Source organism: Quercus robur, chromosome 9 (assembly GCF_932294415.1).
Source record: "Quercus robur chromosome 9, dhQueRobu3.1, whole genome shotgun sequence".
Taxonomy (NCBI): Eukaryota; Viridiplantae; Streptophyta; class Magnoliopsida; order Fagales; family Fagaceae; genus Quercus; species Quercus robur.
Window position 1 is genome coordinate 19,813,763 of NC_065542.1, and position 22,874 is coordinate 19,836,636.

General features: G+C 32.0%; 2 protein-coding genes across 5 annotated transcripts; one reads left to right on the forward strand and one right to left on the reverse strand.

Annotated features, from left to right (window-relative positions):
- Positions 1 to 1,633: 1,633 nt before the first annotated feature.
- Positions 1,634 to 4,262, reverse strand: LOC126699571 (MYB-like transcription factor ODO1). The gene is made up of 2 exons (XM_050397471.1): positions 3,932 to 4,262; positions 1,634 to 2,741 (listed from the first exon to the last, which is right to left on the reverse strand). The coding sequence occupies exons 1-2, from the start codon at positions 4,192 to 4,194 to the stop codon at positions 2,228 to 2,230; spliced, it is 777 nt and encodes a 258-aa protein (XP_050253428.1). The 5' UTR covers positions 4,195 to 4,262; the 3' UTR covers positions 1,634 to 2,227.
- Positions 4,263 to 12,978: 8,716 nt separating this feature from the next.
- LOC126699349 (UMP-CMP kinase) lies at positions 12,979 to 20,274 on the forward strand. 4 transcript variants are annotated; one of them, XM_050397103.1, is made up of 9 exons: positions 12,980 to 13,255; positions 14,435 to 14,513; positions 15,582 to 15,636; positions 18,245 to 18,362; positions 18,453 to 18,609; positions 18,935 to 19,015; positions 19,095 to 19,202; positions 19,423 to 19,488; positions 19,891 to 20,274. In XM_050397103.1, exons 2-9 carry the CDS (start codon positions 14,511 to 14,513, stop codon positions 19,903 to 19,905), a joined length of 603 nt encoding a protein of 200 aa, XP_050253060.1. In that variant the 5' UTR covers positions 12,980 to 13,255; positions 14,435 to 14,510; the 3' UTR covers positions 19,906 to 20,274. The 4 variants fall into 4 exon arrangements, with proteins under 4 accessions (XP_050253059.1, XP_050253060.1, XP_050253057.1 ...); XM_050397100.1 differs by having other exon boundaries at positions 12,981 to 13,255; positions 14,435 to 14,488; XM_050397101.1 differs by having other exon boundaries at positions 12,981 to 13,255; positions 14,435 to 14,488; positions 19,894 to 20,274.
- Positions 20,275 to 22,874: the final 2,600 nt, after the last annotated feature.

Genomic DNA, 22,874 nt, shown 5'->3' on the forward strand with positions numbered 1-22,874 from the left:
TGTAGTGACTTCTAGAATTTCACTCTAATTAATCTCAAAATTTTAAGTTATGTTTTATTTTTGGACTAAAAGATATATTAAATTGCCATCTAGTGTAATTACACAGCGCCAAGTGAATTCCAAAACTTGGGCGTGTCACACTCACACCATGTACTTTTTGTGGCTTTGCAAGGCGTGGGTTCTTTTTGTGGTCCTATTATTGTTGTACTTCCACTTGCAAATAAAATAATTGAATCCATAATGTAGAAAGAAGAAATCTAGTTGGTTTTTTTTTTTTTTTTTTTTTTTTTTTTTTTTTTTTTTGAGAAAAAAATCTAGTTATGTATATTGAAAAAAAAAAAAGTTATTCTTTTGTGAAAGTAATTAGGCTATAGCCTATAAGGCACTCAATACTCACTTGTAATTTGTAAATCATAGTTTGCAAATATAAACAAGGTAACGTATTCAACAATAAATCATAGTTGACAAATGTATTTATCAAAACCAAATAAAATTATCTTGCAGTAATTATACAGTGATTCACCAAGTGAATTCCATGACTTAGGTGTGGCTTGCTTTTGGCAATGTGGGCTTTCCATGGCTTTAATTAACCACTCTCTATCTCTTACTTTCTAGAGTAATACTGTCATGTTAAGAATTCTAACTCTCATTTCAAAATGAATAGATAAGATTTTAAAAACTTCATAGAGTAATATTGTCATGTTAAGAATTCTAACTCTTATTTCAAAATGAATAGATAAGATTTTAAAATTTTCATTATAGAGTTATTTTAAGACCTCTAGAGGATCTTGCTCCACCCAAAATATGCTATGCTGGAATATTTTGGAGCTTGGACAACATGGTTGTCACACCTAGACTGGAGTTAGTGTTATTTTCAAAATGAATAAATAAGATTTTAATTTAAAAAAAAAAAATTCATTATAGCGGTATCCTGGAACATTGGACAACATGGTTGAACTTGAGACCCTAACTTTTTATAAAGCTTATATTGACATGCCAACCACCAAGCCAAGCTCATTTTTTGTGTCATTCTTAGATTTTAAGTTTAGATTATAGTTTTTCAATTTATCATATTACCTCCCTCTCAATTTATTATTATTTGATAATTTTATTAGTTGTTCAAGAATTTTACTTTAACATATAAATATGCAATATATAAATTAATGTTGAAAATGATTTTATTTAGATTTCAATATTTTTGATTTGAAAGATTACTGAACAAAAATTTTTTATGCTTGTTTATACTTTATTATTTTCTATTAACTTTATATAAATTGTGAAAATTCATTTGAAAGTTTAATTTTTAAATTAATTTTGACATTATTACTGTCCAACCTCGATTGGACCTCAATTTGACCTTAAAAAACTTAAATCTTTATTTTTTTATATTTTTTTTTGAACGATCTAAGTCTTAAATCCACGTGGGATACCAGAATGCTAAGCCATTAAAGTGGAGCCTATCAATTGAATTGCCTTTTGGGGGCTACAATCTGACTGTTTCACCAAGATCTGCAAAAGCAGATGAAACTTGAAAGCAATGTGCACAAAAGGTAGCTTGTTGCAGAGCCAGCGTCTTCCATTGATAGGAATAGAATCTTTCAATTTTGCAAAAGTAGGCAAAAAGCTTAAGATATTCTTGGGATCAATCAATGATTCCCCTCCCAATTTTTATTTAATTTAGTTACATCTTATTGGAATGCACATGCTTACAAAGTACTTTCATTTACATAGGGGTCCTGTGCTTCAACCACACAACTCTTTTGAGTGGGGTGAGCTTTTGCTTTAGGTAGCATAAACATTATCTAAAATCTGAAAAGATAAATAAAATTGCTATTAGTGGGCATATCTATATTTTACCCTATGCAATTAGAAATCCCAAATAGATTTGCCATCACAAGCCAAGTGAGGCACATATCATGGGCCTCAATATATCCTTCTCCACAGAAAAAAAGGTTGAATTGTAAGCTTCCCAATATATTCAGCAAAATGACACCTTACCAACCCACACCTAGTAGCAACTATATAAACATATCTTTGATGGGACTGACCAACTAATAATTTATCTTGTAGTCTTTCTCTTTTGAAGGTAAATATACTCGTAGGCTTTCTAATTGCGTAAGTTACTGTAATTAAAAGTTTTCAAAATAAATTAAGCCAAGATTGGAAATGGAAGCAGGACCAAAAAGTGTCCACTCATGAACCCCGCTAGTGATTTTTGAAGTACTAGTTAGTGCTTGCCACCCATGTCTTGAGAATTCATGTCCATGTCACTAAAACAACCAAAGCCAAAGTCCTCTCCAAAAAAGTCCTTGTAGTTCAAAGAAAATTCAGAGTAATTTTCTGGTGATGATGATCCAAAATTACTGTAGTCTTCCCCAGTTGCTGGGAAATTCCATAGTGAATCGTCCAGATCAGACCATATGTAACTCATTAATAGGTCATTGTCACCTGGGTCCAATGACTGAGATTCACCAGTTGAGGAATTTTCAGTTGGGGCACTAGAATTATCAATGGAGGAGGCTTGGCCACATATTTTTGTTGATTCCTGATGGTTGTCTTCAATGTCTCTTTGATCAAGACTTTGACAAAGGGTATTTGGTGGGGTGGCCTCTTTATTAAGAGGTTCATGTGTAATTGGATCAATACCCATCTTAATAAGCTTTTTCTTGATATGGGTATTCCAATGATTCTTGATCTCGTTATCGGTTCTTCCTGGCAATCTTGCTGCAATTTTGGACCACCTAAAGAAAATGAAAGTGCAACTTTATTATTTTGAGGAAAAAAAATTGAGACACAACGTCTAAAACTACTCTATACAAAAGGGTTTTTGACTTTTGCCTAGTCTTTTAATGCATTGGATACAACACCGACAAATGCGGTATGTGTCAACATATATCGTATCCGTGTCAAGTTTAAGATAGAATATGGAAATCTTGCTCTAATTTATATAAATATATATATATATATATATATATATATTGCAATTTTTTCATTATATTTTTAAATAAAAGGTGTCATATATATATATATATATATATATATTTTTTTTTTACTTTATAGCTCATGCAGATTCATTATCTTGGATTTCTGTTATCATTTAGTTCCATTCTTGCTGCAATTTTGGACCACCTAAAGAAAATGAAAGTGCTTATTATTTTGAGGAAAAAAAAATTGAAACACTAAAAGTCTAAAACCATACTTCATAGAAAAGGGTTTTTGACTTTTACCTAGTCTTTTAATGCATTGGATGCAACACCGATAAGCGCAGTATGTGTTAACATGTATCGTGTCCGTGTTACATTTAAGATACAAGATAAAAATCTTGCCCTAATTTATTTTTATATATATATTGCAATTTTTTCATTATATTTTTAAATAAAAGGTGTCATTTTATTTTATTTTATTTTTTATTTTATTTATTTATTTTTTATTTTTACTTTATAGCTCATACAGATTCATTATCTTTGATTTCTGTTATCATTTAGTTCCATTTTCTTCATATCTATATGATAAACTAAGTTAAAGTACTAAGTAATTAGGGGTTTCTGGATACCCCACATTCTGTCATTAGCCATAGCTGTAGCTGATTATTTCATGTACAGGTAGATGTGCAAGTGTAAAATCCAGACAGCCATGGAAAATGAAAGTAAGATTAGATAGTGATGCAACGTAACATTATCATCTTTTTTTGGCTAATTTCAAATTGTCAATTCCAACATGTTGAAACCAAGTTGTAGATATTTCAAGACCTCAAATTTCATTCGCATGCATGTGTTTCACACCTCCCATAGTAAAAGCACTAGACCCCAGCTAGAAAAGTAGACCAGAGTTTTCAAATAACATGTTTTCAAAAATTATGCTTACAGAACTTGATATGTAAACAGTAAACCACAAAACATAGTAATATAGTACCACTAAAATAATGAAATACCTATTGCCAAGACGAGCATGGAGATCGATAACAAGTTGTTCCTCAGCTTCATTAAGTAGGCCTCTCTTCAGGTCTGGCCTGAGGTAGTTAGTCCACCGGAGACGGCAACTCTTGCCACAACGCCGGAGGCCGGCGAGCTTAGGCACGGCACGCCAGCAACATTGGCCATGTGTGAGGATGAAATTGACCAATTTCTTGTCTTCCTCAACTGTCCATGGCCCTTTCTTCACTCCAAGCTTGTCACAACAAGGTTGCCTCCCCATCACGTTTGAGCTTTTTAGTATTTTTGCCTTCACTAGTGTTGTCCACCAACTTCAGGAGAACCTAAGCCTAACTCACCCACCTTTATATACTACTGACCTCCCTTTTCATTGGGGGGCGCATGAAATGTTTATTTTGGAGGTTAGCTAATAGCTACTCTCACGCTTGACTTGCGCGTGTGAGAATGCTGTCCAAGAGTTCCCAATTCCTATATAAATAAATACAACAATAATCATCCAAACAAATAATAATAATAAATAAGCAACAAGGTAATTTTTAATGTCATGGCAAAGGTCATGACATTTAATATATATTAGGATAAAACTTAGGTACAGTACCTTAGGTGCTGTTCCTTAAGTTTCCCTCTTAAGATTCAGTTGTGTGGCTACTTAATTTAAAAATACACTTTCATTCTATGAGAAAAAATCCATATGGCAAAATCTTAAAAAGGGAATCTAAGAAATAGTACCTAAGTATTGTACTTAAGTTTTGCTCATATATCAAAATCTTTTTTATTTTTTGATAGTAATGAAAAGCTAACATATGACTATCAAATACATTTAAGGATAGTCATTTACTTGAAATTTGCTTTTGACCGGGATGATAAAAAGCGCAAATAATAAAAACCCTGAAGCCAAGTAAGGGCCAAGCATCCTTTTATTATTTAAAAAGTAATAGCTCAACCCCAATATTAATTGCATAAGCAAGCTAATCTTTCAAGTAATTTTATTAATTATTACTAAGCATCCTTATAGATGATTAGATGAGATCTGTTTTAGCTTTGTCTCTTTTTTTTATATAATATAAAGGTGATGACCAGGTAATTCTTGTAAATCTTATCGGGCTTGGATCGATTCACAATGTAAAAGCTATATTAAACACTTAAGTTGACAATGTAATTGTAATTTTTTCTTCTTTAAATTTGTGAAACAGGAAGGCAAGGCTCATCCTATTTAATATAAAGTATCTTGGTGACTTTGATTCCTATAATTATTATTATTATTTTTTATTTTTGAGAAAATGATTACTATATTTGATTGGTTCTTTTTATTTTCTAATTGATTATATGCTATTTTTTGTGTTAATTTTGTTTAAACTGGAAAACATCATTTATCTTTATATTAGTCTTCCCCCCCCCCCCACCTTTTCTGACCAGGAAAAAAAACAAAGGAGCTCAAAACTCTAATACGATATTGATTTCGAGTGCATTTGGCTGAGCTTGTTTTTATTTTGTTAAAAAAGTTATATAAAAGTATGATTATATATACTAAAAAGTTGGAAATTAACAATGAAATCCGAAATTTTATCGCTAAACTATATAATAAAAAGACAATAGTATCAAAACTTATTAAGGTAAAGAGTCTTCCATTCGCATAGGAAAGTATATTTGGTACTCAGTCTCAACCCTCTCTCTAAGCCCACGCAAAGCCCCTTTCTAGGAAATCATGTTAGTTGCGTTGTGATCATGACAAGAAAATGAGTAGTGTGTACCCTTGGCCATTTCTACTGCTAGGGTCTCTTGAAAATTGCCTCTCATCTCATCTTGAATGTTTGCTAATATACGACTAAGAATTTTTTTTTGAATAGCCTAAATCTTAAGTTTTCTTTTTTTGTTTTCATTTCAATCCGTAAACTTTAATCTATTTTCAATTTGTGTAACACTTTGATTTAGGTACAGTACATTAGGTTTCCCAATTAAATTCAAATAATTCATAGATACATTAACTAATACACAATATAAATAATGTTATCTTTTACAAGAATGATTAAATTCAATATGATTATGTATTTCAATTCAATGGGAGATTCTAATGTATTGTACCCAAGAAACTATAGGCCCCCGTTTGGTACACGAGTTCAAACATATATTTTTAGTTTTTAAATAACATTACACAACTTTTTCACTTGCACGTATTTTCAAAAAAATTGAAAACTATTATTTAAACACACGTACCAAACAGACTTTATATTTAAGTTGTCTTTTTGTCTAGTGTCATCCAATCTTGTTGGTAGTTTTACACCGTATTTAGTAAAAGGAAAGGAGAGGGAAGAGGAAAGGGAAGAGAAATGATAACATTTTTCCTTTTACTTATATGGTTTGTAAGGGAGAAATGGAAGGAAATATAACTTATTAGTAGGTCCTACCATCAAAACTTTTTCTTCTCTTTTTCCTTTCCTCTCAATTTGGGAAGAAAGATCCTAACTAAACAGACTTTTGATTCCTTTCTTTCCTCTTCTTTTTTTCTCTTCTCAATTCTCTCAAACCAAACTTCAGTATTTTGGTGGACTTAACGGTGTGAATTTAACGGAAGCATTACGTTGAAAACCAATGAAACTAAATATACAAAATTGAAAATAGGTCAAAGCATATGTACTTTGTAATTGATCCTTTTTCAAAAACTGTGTGCGTGAGCACACGCACTTTTGTAGTATAAGAAAAAAAGTTTAGAGCTAGACAGAGTGAGTGGCCCATCATAACTCATATAAGTTTTATGAAAGGTGCGTGGGACCTAAGAATTAAACGTTAGTTGTTTGTTCCCTTTTGTTTTGATTTCAGAAGATGTAGGGTCCATGATGGGATTGTGGAAAGTGGTGTACCCAACCACATAGTTACATCTAAGCCAAAAACTAGTTTCATTTCTCATTTTATTCGCACGCTCCTAAATTGTACCACTTGTTTCTCTCTTACTCAAGCATTTCATCATTCATTTCGTCAGCAACTTCTTCAACCTCTTTGGCTAATTTTTTGCTAAATGCTAAGCCTAAACATCAGACAATGAGAGGCTATCGTAAATATTTGGCTTATATGATTATTGAACCCAAAACTTCTTTTTTGACGTAAATTGTGTCATTCTTGAGGCCTTGTTTCTACATTATACGTCGGGTCAATTTAGTTAATTAATTTTTGATAATGATTTATTATGTTACTATTGCCTTTTCTTGCATATGTGAGGACATTATTGATTATTCCATTTTGCTGTTTTTGTTTTTATGTATGTGATGTTAATAAAGTGAAATTTTTTCTTCAGCTATGCCATCACATCGATCTCAAAAAATTATATGAATTATGAACAAAATGGTCTTGAATGGATAATCAAGTACAAAAATGTAAGATTATGAGATAAAAGAAAATTTTTAATGCAACATTTAATTCTATACAACAACTAGTGGACACCACCAATATATTTCGTAAGGAAATTTATAAGCTATTACTGTAAGCAAATGTTGAGACAATATTTTGTCGCCTTTAGGATTTGTGTTATTTTAACAAGTTTTTGTTAAGAACTTCGTAGCAGAGTTGATTGATACTTTTTAGTATTTTCAATAGAGAAATTTTAGGTTCAAATCCCTTATTCTATTGTAATTATTGAATTATATTAAAAAAAAAATCTCATCATAAGATTCATAACGCCTATATTATGTAGGTGTTACCCTTGTTACCTTAGTATAAAAGAAAATATTACCTTAATAATGACCCTTAAAAATTGTAGATTTTCTAAAATGATTTTAAGAGACGATGGTCTATACTTATTTTTGTGCTCTAATACTTTATTTACTTTCAAAACTTGATTTTTTGCATTATTATAATGCAATTATACTCTTCCCTTATGGTTAAATTGTCATAAAAATTATTAAAATTCAGCCTTATATTCTTAGGATTATTCTTTTCAATTCAAATTGGTATGAGGTAATTAAACGATGCTGCTTTTTAAAACAAAATTTTCTTTTAAAGTTTTGGAGATTCCTTCACTACAAACTCTAGACATCACATCACATATCATTATTTGGTTACAACTTGTGTAATAGAAAACTATGCAAAGTTTAGTTTTTAAAAATAATGTATATGAGATTTTTCCATTACCTTAATAATTTTTCTCTTAAGTCATATGACATATGCAACTCGAAGTCATAGTGAAATGATTGAATTGAATTTAGTAATTGAAGAATGCGACAAATAAACAAATAATTTGTATGGATCCAAAGGGTTCGCGTAAGGATAAGGATTCAGATTTAAACCTCACTATTATTTGAGCCTAAGAAACTATTTGCCACGTTACAACCCAATAAGGTGCGTTTGTTTTATGACCAAGTTCAAGAATAGAATTATATATATATAGGCCAAAATGGGGTTTTACCTCTTTCTCACAAACTTTTCAGTAAAATGCCCCCTGTTTGAAACTATTTAAGGATATGCTCTTGTTTTAAAAGTCGATTTTTAGACAATCGAGTTATAGCGAAATGAAATTAAAAAAAAAACAAAAAAAATTGTGGAACTCGAGTTCATAGAACTCGAATTTCACTTGAATATTTTCAAGGAACTCGAGTTCCTTACTAGAAACTTGAGTTCCTCACTTGAAACTTGAGTTCCACAATTTTTATTTTTATTTTTTATTTTTAAGTTTCATTTCGCTATAATTCGATTGTCCAAAAATCAAGTTTTACATTTGGAATTCGATTTTTAGAAAATTGAGTTTCAAAACAGAGACGTATCCCTAAATAGTTTTTGACAGGGAGCATTTTACTGGAAAGTTTGTGAGAAATTGGTATTTTGCTATTTTGGCCTATATATATATATGTATGTATTTTGCTAGAAAGTTTGTGAGAAATGGGTATTTTGTCATTTTGTCATATATATATATATATATATATATGTTGGGTTCAAGTTACACCTAGTGTAACTCTAAATAATGTTACAACACCCAATAACTTGTTATAAAATTCATATTTTGAAAATTCTATCATTGAATTACATATTCTATATATTCTTAACATTCATACCAATTTTCATATCAATTGGATTTTATTTATCATTCGATCCATAAACTCAACTTTTATGTGTTATTTTAAACTATAAAAACTTGAATATAAACAATTGATTGATGACATGGCTATTAATCTTTGATCACCTCGAAATTTTGCAAGCACGAAGAATATACGAAGATAATGTGATCTAAGCAATGTTACACCACTCAATATTTTTTAATTGGATGTGAATATTGACAAATTCACCGTAAGATCACATTATCTTCGTATATTCTCTGTGTTTGCAAAATTTCGAGGTGATCAAAGATTAAAGCCATGCCATCAATCAATTGTTAAAATTCAAATTTTTGTAGTTTAAAATAATGCATAAAAGATGAGTTTATGGATCAAATGGTAAATAACATCCGATTGATATGAAAATTGGCATGCACGTTAAGAACATATAGAATATGTAATTCAATGGTTGGATTTTCAAAATATTAATTCAATAACAAGTTATTAGGTGGTGTAACATTGCTTAGAATTACACTAGGTGTAACTTGAACCCAATCTTATATATATATATATATATATACATATATACATATACATATTTATTTATTTATTTGAATGATTTAAATTTTAAATCTATAAATAATATGATTATGTACATAAAAAAATGGTAACTTAAGAAAGGCCTAAGTAATTAGTATTGCATTCCCACTATATAATATACATTAGAAATTATTTAGTACTTTTAGAGTACAACGATGTAATACTCAATAGTTAATACATGAATAGTGGGACTTACTATGCATGTGAGAAAAAATTGTACTATGAAAATATTGAATTATTTTCCATGATACTTAGGATTGAAAAGGCAAATTTTCAAAATTTGGCAATGTGGGACTTGAAAGCAGAACTATCACTTAATTTAGAATCATTTATGGATAGGGAAGAGGGTACATAACATGAGGGGAGTTTGCTCTAATACTAGTACCTAAGTCATGTGAGGCACCCATTAGCCTTCAGCAATGAGATCCAATTTGTCGATAGGTTTGTAGTTCAACCGACACTTTCTCAATCTCCATTTCTGATGCCACGGATTTAACGTACTTTCTCCCTTTCCTCTCAAAATGAAAAGTACACTATAAGAAAAAAGAAAAGAAAAGAAAGTAAAACAACCATATGATATCATTTTACGAATTAATGATGCAATCTGTGGTAGTTATATCGTCATTATGATTAAACTAATTCCCAGTACATAAGAAGCTAAAAAGATGTTGTAATTGATTCATAATTTATGTTTCAAAGGCAGGTAGTTGGTATGGTGGGGAAGTAAAGCATATCAACTTGTCCCCCAGCCTTTGGATTTTTTTTTTTTTTTGGAGTATGAAGCCCGCAACATCCTTTTTAATTACCATGCAATCCACAATATTCAACAAGGCCACAATTAACTTTTTCACCCGTGCAAAAAAAGTGGGTGAGACTGTGAGACTGTGAGACTTTGAGACCCATCTGCCGACAATTTAGTAATTTTTATGTGTAAAACAAAAGGTATGGATCATAATCAAAGTCTCTAGGTCTAGGATTAGTTCCTTAATGGGTGATTTCTTTTGAGAATGAGCTATATAGCTTTTGAGTAGAGCATGGTTCTTTTCTTGCACTCGTGAGAGATAAGACAGCTATTTTTTTGATCAGTTGATTTTGCGAGTGATTAGATGTCAAAATGACTTCAAAAATGTTTGGTATGACATAAATGAAGTTTGGTAATGATGATGATAGATCGAGCTCACATAGTTTTTTTTTTTTTTTGTGGGTCAAGTAAATTTGTTTGCATTTGTGAAAATTTCTGATTTTTAGATCCTTTCTATTTGGGGTCATAAAACCATCTGCTAATTATTATGACCTTTGGTTATGATTGATGTTTTAAAAGCTTAATAAATAAGAAAAAGAAAGGAAATGGCTTCTTAAATGGGCCATGATTGGCCAACTGTGTCTAAGTCTAATAGGAATGGAAAGCCTATCATGAAAATTACTGAATTTGGTAATTTTCATTTGGGTTCAAGAGTACATATTAAAACTTATAAGTACAAAGTTTAGTTACAAAATTGGTTGTAACTTAAAATTACAAACTTGCTCAATATCTTTTTATTGGAAGTGAATTTTGAAAAATCTACCATTATATTACATCTTCTTTTTATATTTTCCATACTTGCAAAATTTTAAAAAAATTAAAGATCAATAACTATGTCATCAATAAATTGTTTAAATTGTAAGTTTTTGTAGTTTAAAATTATGTATAATATATAAGCTTATAGATCATATAGTAAATAATATCTGATTAACACCAAATTTGGCATGTGTAATAAGAGCATATAGAACATGCAATTCAACGGTTAGATTTTCAAAATATGTAGTAATATTTATTTTATTGAGTAAAGTTGTAGCCTTAAGCTACAACAAGTTTTGAAGCTAATAAACTTTGTCCAACCTGTAATTATTAGATCATGATTGAATGAGGATGACTATATATATATATATATATATATATATATATATATATATTTTGATAATCATGGATAACTATACTTAATTATTCTAATCCTTTGATATATCTTTTCATAGTACATTCATTTTCATTTGGTCCCCTAGGACCCCAACTCCCCATCTTATGGTTATGGATAGAAGTTAGAACTCCCTCGGTATGAATGAGGTAGTACTTATGATAGGGTGACGTCTTATCAACTTTGGTGGGTGCAATATGTTTTTTTAGTGTATAAAATGGTGAATTTTTATTGTAATATAAACGGTAGGGACACAATTTATTTAACGGCCCATGAATGACGTTGGGCTCGTATGCAAAGGGCCCTAACAATATGATTTGTAGAGAGTGGGCTTGAAAGGCATGACCTTGGGCACAGGTGGACGGTTTAATCGTGGCGTCTATGGAAGTTCTTATATGGGCGGGCCTGGCTTGACTACCTAAGCCTTCCATTAGTACGGGTTGTAGGACTTCAGTTCTCGGACGCTGTCCAAGGAGCCTTATATCCTTCCCTTTCTCCCTTTTACCTGGGGAGGGAGTCCCCTGCTTTCTTCTGGAGGGTTTTTTCTTTTATACTAGTGTTTCTTTCCCCCTTTAGAGTCCACGTGTAAGTTTCACTTTTCTGGGGTGCAGACCTGTCCTGTCAACCCATACCTAGAGTGGTTTGGGGTCGTTGGGAAAGTTAAAGGGTATGGTTTAGAGTATGGACTTGTCAGATACAGGGTTTTGTATTATGGTGTTGGCAGCTTTTTCCCTTGCCCTGCCCCTACACTCAGTTTGCCCCTTTCTTCAGGCATTTCGTGAGGTGCCGAGCATGAGGTCGTCCTCGGCAATGGCTCTCCTCGGCTTGGGTCCTGGGCCCTAATGCAGAGTGGGCCTGGGCCGCGAATTCTCTGCCCCCACATAAACCATTCAATAGAATAAGCATCTCTACAAACTAGTTACAAGTGACTATTGTAAATATGATAAAAAAAAAATGATAAATTTTTGCTCATACATGGAACACATTTGCTGTAAAAATTTAATAAAAGATATAGATAATGTGACTTCATTGATCCAAAAGAAATTTGAAAACTAATTGTTTTCATACTTTATAGATTTATTTGAACTATATAAATATATAAATACTACAATTATTATGTTCCCTCTCTTCTTCTCTTCCCATGTTCTTTTGTTCACCAATAATATACCTAAGTGTTTTGCTTACACGCCTTCATGCCGGCCTATCATGTTCTTTTGGTCCAAACTCAATGTCATGTAATTATGAAATTGAATGATTCAATGTGCAAAATCATGGTTGGAGAATTGGATTTGGACCTAGCAACAAAATCACGGTTGGTTTGAGTTTGGACCAAACTCAACCCAATCCCAATTGAAATGAAACTCAGCCCATTTATTTTGGTCAACTCGGCCCAAATAAGCCCACAAACCTGGACCATACGAATTAAAAAATAATAAATAAATAAAAGAGACAGTTAAGTGGGACCTAAACAAATTGGTCCAATTTCATCGCAGTTACAACGAAGTCGCTGTGGCGTTGGCACGTACGGTGCTACACGTTTAGCTGAAAACCAGTAATCGCGCGCTACTTGTTCGACATATTGCCTCACTGAGTCCAAAACTAAAAACCGAAGTAAAAAACAAACACAAAAATCCAGCAAAAGCAAAAACAAAAAACCCAGATCAAAACCAACTGAGAGAGAGAGATGTGGAGGCGCGTGAGTTCACTTACCCAATTCGTTTCTCCCACAAAATCATCATCCATTCTCAACCAGGTAGGTAACAGCTCCGACCTCAATTGAAAAAAAAAAAAAAAAAAAATACATACATACATACATACATACATACTTACATACATATTTATACATAAATGAACTAAAAATGAATGAAAGAAGTGTTGGAACTTAGATTTTGTTTGTGAAAGGAGCTGACTTTGATGGATCATAGTAGAATTTAACTTTCTATTGATATTAGAAGAGTTCTATAATCAGGTTGATTAGTTGGATAATTTCATTTGTAAAATGGGGGATTAAGACATGTTTTGGGAAACCAAAAATGGGTTTGTTCTTCTTTGTTCCTTAAGTTTCTGATTGAGATTGATTAATGGTTAAGCTAGAAAATTGAAGTGTTATGCATCACATGGTTCCCCAATCGCTCACTTTGACATGTTACAATATCTTGACTGAGTAATGATCATATCTTATTGAAAGTGAGTTTAATACATGTATATGCATATACCTTTATATGTGGTTTTGATGGTAAGTTTTACACACCCAGTGAGTATTGACTTTTGAATCCACGGCCTCACAGTTCACCTTTTCTTATGGTAGGAGAAAGTGCCAATTTAAGCCATTGCTATATTTGCAAACATATGTGAATATATATGCGTGCTTGTATATTTATATGTAAGTATGTATCAAATTGTGGAGAATTCTACAGTACATACCCTTTTTTGGCATGTCCCATACTTACCGAATCTTGACTCTTAATATTGAATATAGCCTTATATATATATATATATATATTTTTTTTTTTTTAAAAAAAATAAAAAATAAATAATAGATGAGGGTTTAGATTAGGCAGGTATGGTACATACAAAATAAAAAGTGTGTGCATCATAGAATGACCCGTCTATTATATATGATTTTTAGATGTAAAGGTAGGCCATGTTTGCCAGACTCTGTAAAACAGGTTAGAAGAACAGATTAAAATTTGGGACAATAATGAGGATTGAAAAGGCTCCTTCAGGTTTTTGTAAATTGCGTAATTTTTTATATCCAATTAATCACCTGAAGCTGCAATCTTAATGCTTTTATGATTATCCTTTTTGATAAGTTTTATGCCTTTATAATTAACTGTCTCTAAGTGCTACACATAAATCCTTCATCCCTTATGGTTTTGTGCCCAGACTTTGGGCCTGCTTTTGACCTTTTCTTTTCTAATATTGACTGCAGCCAGCATATACATTGAAGATTTGGGAATCATTCACCACACAGATACCCAACTTGGTACCATATCATTTCTACTTTTATGGTAGAGCCATATCATGGAGAACTATGAGAATGTGCTACTTTCTAATTATAGTTTCTATGTATGAACACTGCTCAATGAATTAGAGGTTTATGTGCTGAAGGTTTTGAAAGTTGTGGTGACTACATTTATGGAGATGTGCGTTTAATACCTACTGTAAACGTGATATGTTCAAGATTGCATTTTGAAAGAAACTTGTTCCCTAATTGACATTGTGTTTTCTAAGCTATTTGAGCTAGGCTAGATGAATATTTGGCACCATTTTTCTCGTGGTTAAATCATTAGTGATAGAGACTTACCTTTTAATTTTGTCATAATGTTTTTGGTAAAGTTGGCAGCTTGGGAGCTAAGTCAAGTCTGTGTCAGATGTTGACAACGCAACAGCTTATTTGCCATGTTTAGAATCTGATCTGGTCCTTGCTATTACACAGAAAATATTATTTGAACATATTGCTTTTTCTAGATATTAGGATATCTTCTATATGGACTTTCAAATCTTTCAATGTGAAATTTCGTATATGGTGGTCAAACAAATTGTGGACATTAAGCCAAGATGTAGAGACATGGTCTGAACTGGGATTTCTAATTTGATAAACTGTTTACACCTGAGCTTTTTCCTGGCTGAGCAAAATCACGCACATAAACGAACAACTCTGTTTGGGTCCACCAATTTTTCTACAGGACATGCAATTGTGTTTCACCCTGTTATTTGTATGGTTTTCTTTAGGAATTTCCAGGATGTTTTCTTTGTTGTGTCTAGACTTTGTGCTTTCACATGCTTGTAGCAAGCCTGAGTATGGGATAAGGTTGTGAAAATTTAGCAACTATTGTAGGGTCCCAATTTTTTGGTTGATCTCTTTGTAACGTTATTTGAAGAATATTGATTAAGAAAATTAATTTGTTGATATCTTTTATGTGTAATATTTGCTTGAGTCGTATACCTTGGGTGAGGTGGCAATATTAATTGTTCAGCAAGGAGGGGTATACCTACAAATGTTCCAGTTACTGAGCTTCACTGTCTCATGTGTTCCAAGGGATTCATTTTCTTGTTTGTTTCTTATTTTGATGCAGGAAAAAGGTGGAACATCCTTCAAAGATAGAATCCCTTTCATAACTTTTGTCTTAGGTAATAATAGCGCATTATTGGTTGAGTGAATAATGGGATCATATTCATATATACACTATATGGGAAAATATTTCTGTTCTTAAGATTCGATGATATAAATCGTTCTTTCTGAATAAATGCTTTGGGCCTGAAGAAACAGATGTTGGAAGTTATTCACCTTCATTTCATTTCTTGAGCCTTACTTCTTTAGGCTCACTGCATGTTTGCTTCTTGCACTAACTGCTTGTAGAAAGGTTTGATTAATCCAAATTATGAATTTGAGCAATTTTTTTTTTCTATAATCTTATAATAAATGGAACTAGAAAACGATTTGAACTTTAATAATGTAAGACTAGATGATTAGTTATGAATTCATTAAGAATCTCAAAATAATTAGTTCAGCTTAACTTGCTATGGGAAATTTGCTGTAGTTGGCTGCAGTAGACCAACTTTCCTCTGAGAATAAAATATGCCTCCAAATTGTTATTAATTAGTCTTTGTTGTTTTTCAAGACCAGATGATCACTTTTTTTCTTTTGGTCAAATGATAAAAAAAATCACTAACCCCACAAACCCTTGCCATGACTGAACCCTAGAACTCTTCCTTAAAGGAGAAGAAATACGACTTAAGTACAAATGCTACTGGTAGATGATCAATCACAGACATGAGCGTTTTTTCATAAGAATTAAGTAATTAAATCTTTATTTTAAGAAAATGGTGAAAGGGAAGACTGTATATTGGCTTAGCTTGAACTATTATGCTAATTATATGCCATGAGACACCATTTGTTTTGCTATAGACTATACCACAGAAAACTTGTCTTGCTGGTAACTTTGATGGATATTTTGATAAGCTAATGAACAAATTATTAGTACATTCAATGTGTCAATAAAATTTCTGGGATTTCAATGGTATGCCACTTGGTCTGGTGGTTTGTCTGTAGACACACAAACACACTAGTTGCTTGGGACAAGGTTTGTATGCCGGTGGTGGCTGGTGGTTTGGGGATTCGGAGGATTGGGTTGTTTAACCAAGCTTTGCTTGGAAAGTGGTTACGGCGTTTTGGGAATTGAGGTAACCGGTTATGGCGTCAGGTTATAGCAACCAAATATGGAGAGACTAGAGGGGGTTGGTGGTCTAGAGGGACTCATGGCTGAGGGATGTGGAAGAATATTAGAACAGGTGTGGAGAGCTTTTTTGGACATGTGGTATATACGGTGGGAGAGGGTTATCGTATTTGGTTCTAGTACGATCCTTGGTGTGGGAATGTTCCTCTAAAGGACCTTTATCCTGTTCTGTCTGCATGTTCTGTGTCTAAAGAAGCTTGGATTTCTTACTTGGTTTTCTATGCCTCAGAAGAGGGAAGTAGGAGCTAGAATTTACAATTCTACCGCGCTTTTCATGACTGGGAATTGGAGGGTGTATATTCTTTCTTTGATATTATTTATTCCAAATTGCCAAGGGGTGAGGGTGATGATCATTTGAGTTGGAAATTGACTCAGACAGAGTTTTTGATGTGTGCTCTTATTATAATTTTTTGTCTGGTCCTCTTAATGCTTCTTTCCCTTGGAAGAGTATTTGGTGTATAAAGGCACCTAAAAGAGTGTCTTTCTTTTAATGGACAACGGTTTGGGACAGGATTTTTACCATTGATAATCTTTTTAAGAGGGGATTGTCCCTATTAATTGGTGTTGCTTGTGTCACTTGTGTCGGGTGTAATGGGGACATTGTAGATCATCTTTTACTCCATTGTAAGTTTGGTCACGCTTTGTGGAGTGAAGTTTTTATTTTTATTTTTTATGTTTGGGATTCAGTGGGTGATGCTGAAAGAGGTTGCTTCTTTACTTTTTACATGGAGGAATTGGTTGGGAAATTTTTTTTCAAATATTTGGAATATGGTACCAACTTGTCTAATGTGGAAAATTTGGAGGGAGCGCAATACCCATACTTTTGAAGATATTGAGAGACCTTTAGATCTTTTGAAGTCTTTGCTAGTTGGGAATTTGTTTGAGTGGTCTCGTATTTGGGTCTATACAAGTTGTACTTCCATTTCTGATTTTCTAGAATCTGTTAATATGTATATATATATATATATATATATATATTTTTTTTTTTTTGATTTGTTGTAATTGTTTCAAGTATAGAGTGTTCATCATCATGAATACGATGTAATTTTTACTCCATAAAATCTCTATTACCTATTAAAAAAAAATCAATTTTTACATCCTCAATCTATATGTATGAATAACATGCCATCTAGCAGACATTGAAAACTTTTCTTTGTAGCACATCTTCAATGAACAGGTAGTAAAGAAAATTTTCCTCTTACCCCCAAATCTATATAATACACGATTGGATTCCTGGGAGTTGACAACACTTTTTCCTAATTTATGCTTTAAAAAATGTCTTCTTGTAAATGTTGCTCACAAAATGGCTAATTTTTCAAGGGTTTTACTCTTGTATACACCCCCATGTATTAGAATTACACCTCTTTATGCATTTTCTTTAATGATTTTCATAATTATTTATCCCAAAAAAAAAAAAAAAACTACTTGCAAAATTGTTGAACTGGTGACATTTTTATTTCTTTTATGCATTAAGCTAAATTTTTTTTTTCATGTTCTCTCAGGTGGCCCTGGAAGTGGAAAAGGTACACAATGTGAAAAAATTGTTGAAACTTTTGGATTTAAGCATCTTAGTGCAGGAGATCTGTTAAGGCAGGAAATAGCTTCTAAGAGTGAATATGGGTGATGATGCCTCATCTTCATTGTTGAGAATATTCTTTATCCACATTGTCAAATTTATGAAGTTTTTTGATGATAAAATTAAAATTTCAGGTCCATGATTCTTGATACAATTAAGGATGGAAGAATTGTTCCTTCAGAAGTGACGATCAAACTGATACAAAAGGAGATGGAGTCAAGTGACAATAAAAAATTTCTTATTGATGGTTTCCCACGATGTGAGGAAAACCGCGTAGCATTTGAACAAATTGTGAGTCTCTCTCCCAAATACTTGTCTTGTTAAAACTGGTTAAAGAAAATTTAATTTTTATCCATGCAAGATAATTGTCAAGGGAACTCATTGAGATATGTGCATTTTACCTTCCAATATTTACTATTGAGAAATAGAAATCTTGTTGAAATTGAAAGAAATTTAACTATGTAGCAAAGTAATTTATAGATGGATGAAAGGGGGGATGAATATGATCAGAAATAACAACTTTAGTAAGGATGTTGGAAGCAGTAATAGTTCCATTCATAACAAGCTTTACGACATTGCTTGTATATAATACTACCATATTGTGTTCCAAATGCAGATTGGTGTAGAACCAAATATCGTACTTTTCTTTGACTGCCCTGTAGAAGAGATGGTGAAAAGAGTGCTAAGCCGTAATCAGGTTCTTGTGAATTATATTTCTTCACATGCTTAGATCATGTAGAAACTGTTATTCAAGGGTATGGTGTTGTTTATTGTAGGGCCGAGTTGATGATAATATGGATACAATCAAGAAACGTCTTAAAGTGTTTGAATCATTAAATCTTCCTGTTGTCAATTACTATGCGGAGAAAGGAAAACTTCATAAGGTATTTTAATAAATAAATGATGTATTAGGGGTTATATTACATCTTCTTATTAGTAGGTGGTGTTCAAGCCTTACAGCCTTGTCATGTATAAGCGAATATATCTAATTGGCTTGCCTGCCTGTTTTCACCTTTTCTTTTTTTGGTTGAGTTTAAAGAATTCTATTTCCTATTTGGTGTTTAATTATATTTTACATGTCATAAGAGAAGCAAATGTGTGCAGATCTGTGCATTAGGAACAGAAGATGAAATATTTGAACAAGTTTGGCCAGTTTTTGCTGCATGCAAGGTAAGTTTTGTTGTCAGTAATATTTGCCCTTTTCAGTTCTTATCTTCATCTCTCTTCAAGAATTTTCCCATGATTATCATGATATTAACAACTTTATTTTCATGCACACTAAATCTTAATTTATTTTATTTTATTTTATATTATTATTATTATTTTTTTTATCTCTGATACTTATAAAATAGGTATTTAGCAAAATCATCTTGTGGAATGCCTATACAAATTAGTACGGCATGTAATTTAATTTTGTGCCTCTATACTTAAACGTTCTAATATAAGCTTTTAGGCAAGCTGGAAGAGTACCAATCAGCCAAAAAGCATCATATTCTTGGAAAAAAAAATTGTTTATACTAGATGTTTCCCTGCCATTTGTTGAAGGACAATGACTTGGATTTTATTTTGCAGCAGGTGATTCAGTGAAAGTTAATTTATGCGACAAGAAAAGTAGTAGGAGTGGGGCAGATCCTGGTTTTAGTTGGGAGTTACTCTGCCTATCTTGGCTGATATTACCAGAGGTTAATGGCTGATTATCAGCTTTCTAAGGAGGTGGAGATCAGTTGAGGCAAATATTGGTGTTGCAGCTTTAACTCCTCTATTCTTAACAACAATCACCCACCACCCAACACCACCACCACCACCCCCCCCCCCCACCCCCCCCCCCCCCCCCCCAAACAAATTAATATAGTTAGTTGCTATTAATGTAATAATACATATGTACTAGAATTAAATGACATTTCTCTACTATCCAAAAGATTAGAATTAAATGATTACATGACACTCAATTTGTTATATCTTAGATTAAAAAACAAAATGCATACCATTGATCTCAAATCTATACATGGAGTAAACTCTATGATTAGCCCCAATGTGAGCATATCCGACGATTGCTACAATCATCTCTTAGAAATCTAAAACTACTACTTTGTCTTTACTATATTTTCATCACTTAAGATTGTTAGTTTTCTTGCTTTCTTGCTAGTGAATGGTGAATCCATTCTTGTCGAAAGGCAATGTCTTAGACATAGAATCCTTGATGAGGAAAGGCCCCAATGTCTTGTTCATTTTTGGACCAAAGTCTTTAGTAGTGGTCTCAATGTGAATGCAACTCCTTCGTTGTTAGGTTCCTTTGGTTATGTAAAAATGCATTAGTTCTAATTGGATGCAACTATAAACCTTATAATGGTTTGATGACCAGTCATATAAATACATTTATAATTTACAATAGCTGGAGAGTTAATAGACTGAAACTTTCCATCAATACAAAATTTGAGTTAATAGTTTGAAACTTTCTATCAATATAAATTTTGGAACCTAAAGGCCAGAAAATAAAATGGATCGAAGGTTAGATTTCTTGTTATGAAGATGATTGTCATTCTCTATAATGACATGGATGTCATTGACCCTTATGCTACCAATGAACCTCTTAGTCATTGCTATGCTACCATTTTTTTTTCCTCAATCACAAGTTACCAAATTATGTGAAAACAATTTCTCTCAAAAAAAATTATATGAAAACAATACAGCTAACCTATTACAAACTAATAAAAATTTATACTTTTATCTTCTAAGCCAAAAATAGAACTATTAAAAAACAAAATTTAATATCGTAAATTTTTATTAGTTTGATATAGAAGTGTTAGAATATAAAAGTGTAGAATATAAAAATGTAAACTTTAAAAGTAGAATATAAAATAAGCCAAAAATAGAACTATTAGTTTGCTTTACAGTTAACATTTTTTAAAAGTAGAAGTGGAATATAAAAAGTAGAATAAAAATTTACACTTTTATATTCTACAGTTAAAATAAGCCAAAAATAGAACTATTAGTTTGCTTTACAATTAAAAAATTTTAATAGTGTAAATTTTTATTGCACTTTTCTCAGCTAACCTTTGTGTTAGGACTCATTTCCTTCTTTCTTGTGTGTATGTGTTTGTTTCTTAAAAAAAAAAAAAAAAAAAAAAAAAAAAAAAAAAAAATTAAAATGAAATGTTAGGTTTTGAATGACTTGAAAGATTTAAAACTACTGATTTCCATATATTTATCATAAGCATCCCATGATTTTTTCCATCGAGTAAAAAACAATTGCAGCCATGAGCATAAACTTAAAACAACATTGTAAAATAAAACTAATACACATTAACTTGAAATATTAAAATTGTGGATAAATTTATAATTGATTTTTTAGTCATAACACCTAATATCAAAATGGGAATTAAGTTATCAACTACCATGGAAGCCAATAGGATATAACAACGTAGAAAAGGACATCAAAATCAAAACGATTTTTTAAACACATATTGTTAATAACTATATTAGAAAAACTTAATTATAAAATATGAACTAAAAAAAAAATTGATAGTAATTGTCTATGACTATTAAAGTACCGAATGGACTGAAATAGACCTAAATGAATCAAAGATTGAAGTGGACTGAAAGGTATCAAAGTGGACCGAAAGGTACTCAATAGACTGAAAGTTCCAAAGTGGATTGAAATGCTACACTAATGTGGCTTAACAAGAGTTTAGCAACAATAAATGTTATACTTAAGCTTTTATATATTATATAGAAATAAATGAACATAGTATATGAGAAAACAGTTAAACATGACATACTCATCATTTAATGTTTGATAAAACAAATTTGGATACATCAAACTATTTGAAGATGCATGTACTTCAGAATGTGCAAAATATTTTATTAATGGATTCAACTAGTATAAAGTGGTGGGCTGTGCTAGTAGTGTTGGGCTGCTTTTTACTGCACTAGGCCCAAGTTTTCTGGATAAGAGAGTTGGGACTGGTCCAGCTGCAACTCAATTTGGTCTGGCTTGTGCACAAACTATGCCTGGTTTGCCAGGTATGTGCTTGCGGCAAGCAGAGCTGTTTCAGACAAGTTGTGGTAGATAGACATAGTAATAAAAAAAAAAAAAAATTTGGCTACTTAGTAGGAAATGACCAAATAATCCTCAAACACAATCACAGTAATAATAATTACTTTTACAAAAAGAAAAGAACAGAACAAAAGGGAGCAAATAGTAATATGTATGGGTTGATCAGAAGATGAAGAAATCAACTTAAATCTGGTTCACAGGAGCAAAACTAGAGAGGAAAGAACGTTCCTTCTCAATGCAATTAATCTCTTAGGAAAAGTCCTACCGTGGAGATTAACTACCATGAGGGAAACGGATTTGAATGGTTGATGCATAGAGGCCCCTTTTGGTTTTGACAGAGAGTAGGATTTCGTGAGGGAGAGAGGGAATCAATCTACCGGTGCATGCTTGCCGTTCTAATTCTCACTTTATTTTTTTTTCTGGTTGTTTTCTTTCTTTCCCTCCCACTCGTTTCTTTTCTATTTTCTGGTCTCTTTCTTCGAATTCCTATTTCTTAGTT

Bases quoted from the DNA above. Each gene is read 5' to 3' on its own strand.
- LOC126699571 (XM_050397471.1), bottom strand. From the start codon at position 4,194: ATGGGGAGGCAACCTTGTTGTGACAAGCTTGGAGTGAAGAAAGGGCCA. The intron at 2,742-3,931 runs GTATTTCATTAT...CATTTTCTTTAG, and splicing joins CATGCTCGTCTTGGCAATAG to GTGGTCCAAAATTGCAGCAA.
- LOC126699349 (XM_050397100.1), top strand. From the start codon at position 13,187: ATGTGGAGGCGCGTGAGTTCACTTACCCAATTCGTTTCTCCCACAAAA. The intron at 18,610-18,934 runs GTGAGTCTCTCT...TTCCAAATGCAG, and splicing joins GCGTAGCATTTGAACAAATT to ATTGGTGTAGAACCAAATAT. The intron at 19,016-19,094 runs GTTCTTGTGAAT...TGTTTATTGTAG, and splicing joins GAGTGCTAAGCCGTAATCAG to GGCCGAGTTGATGATAATAT.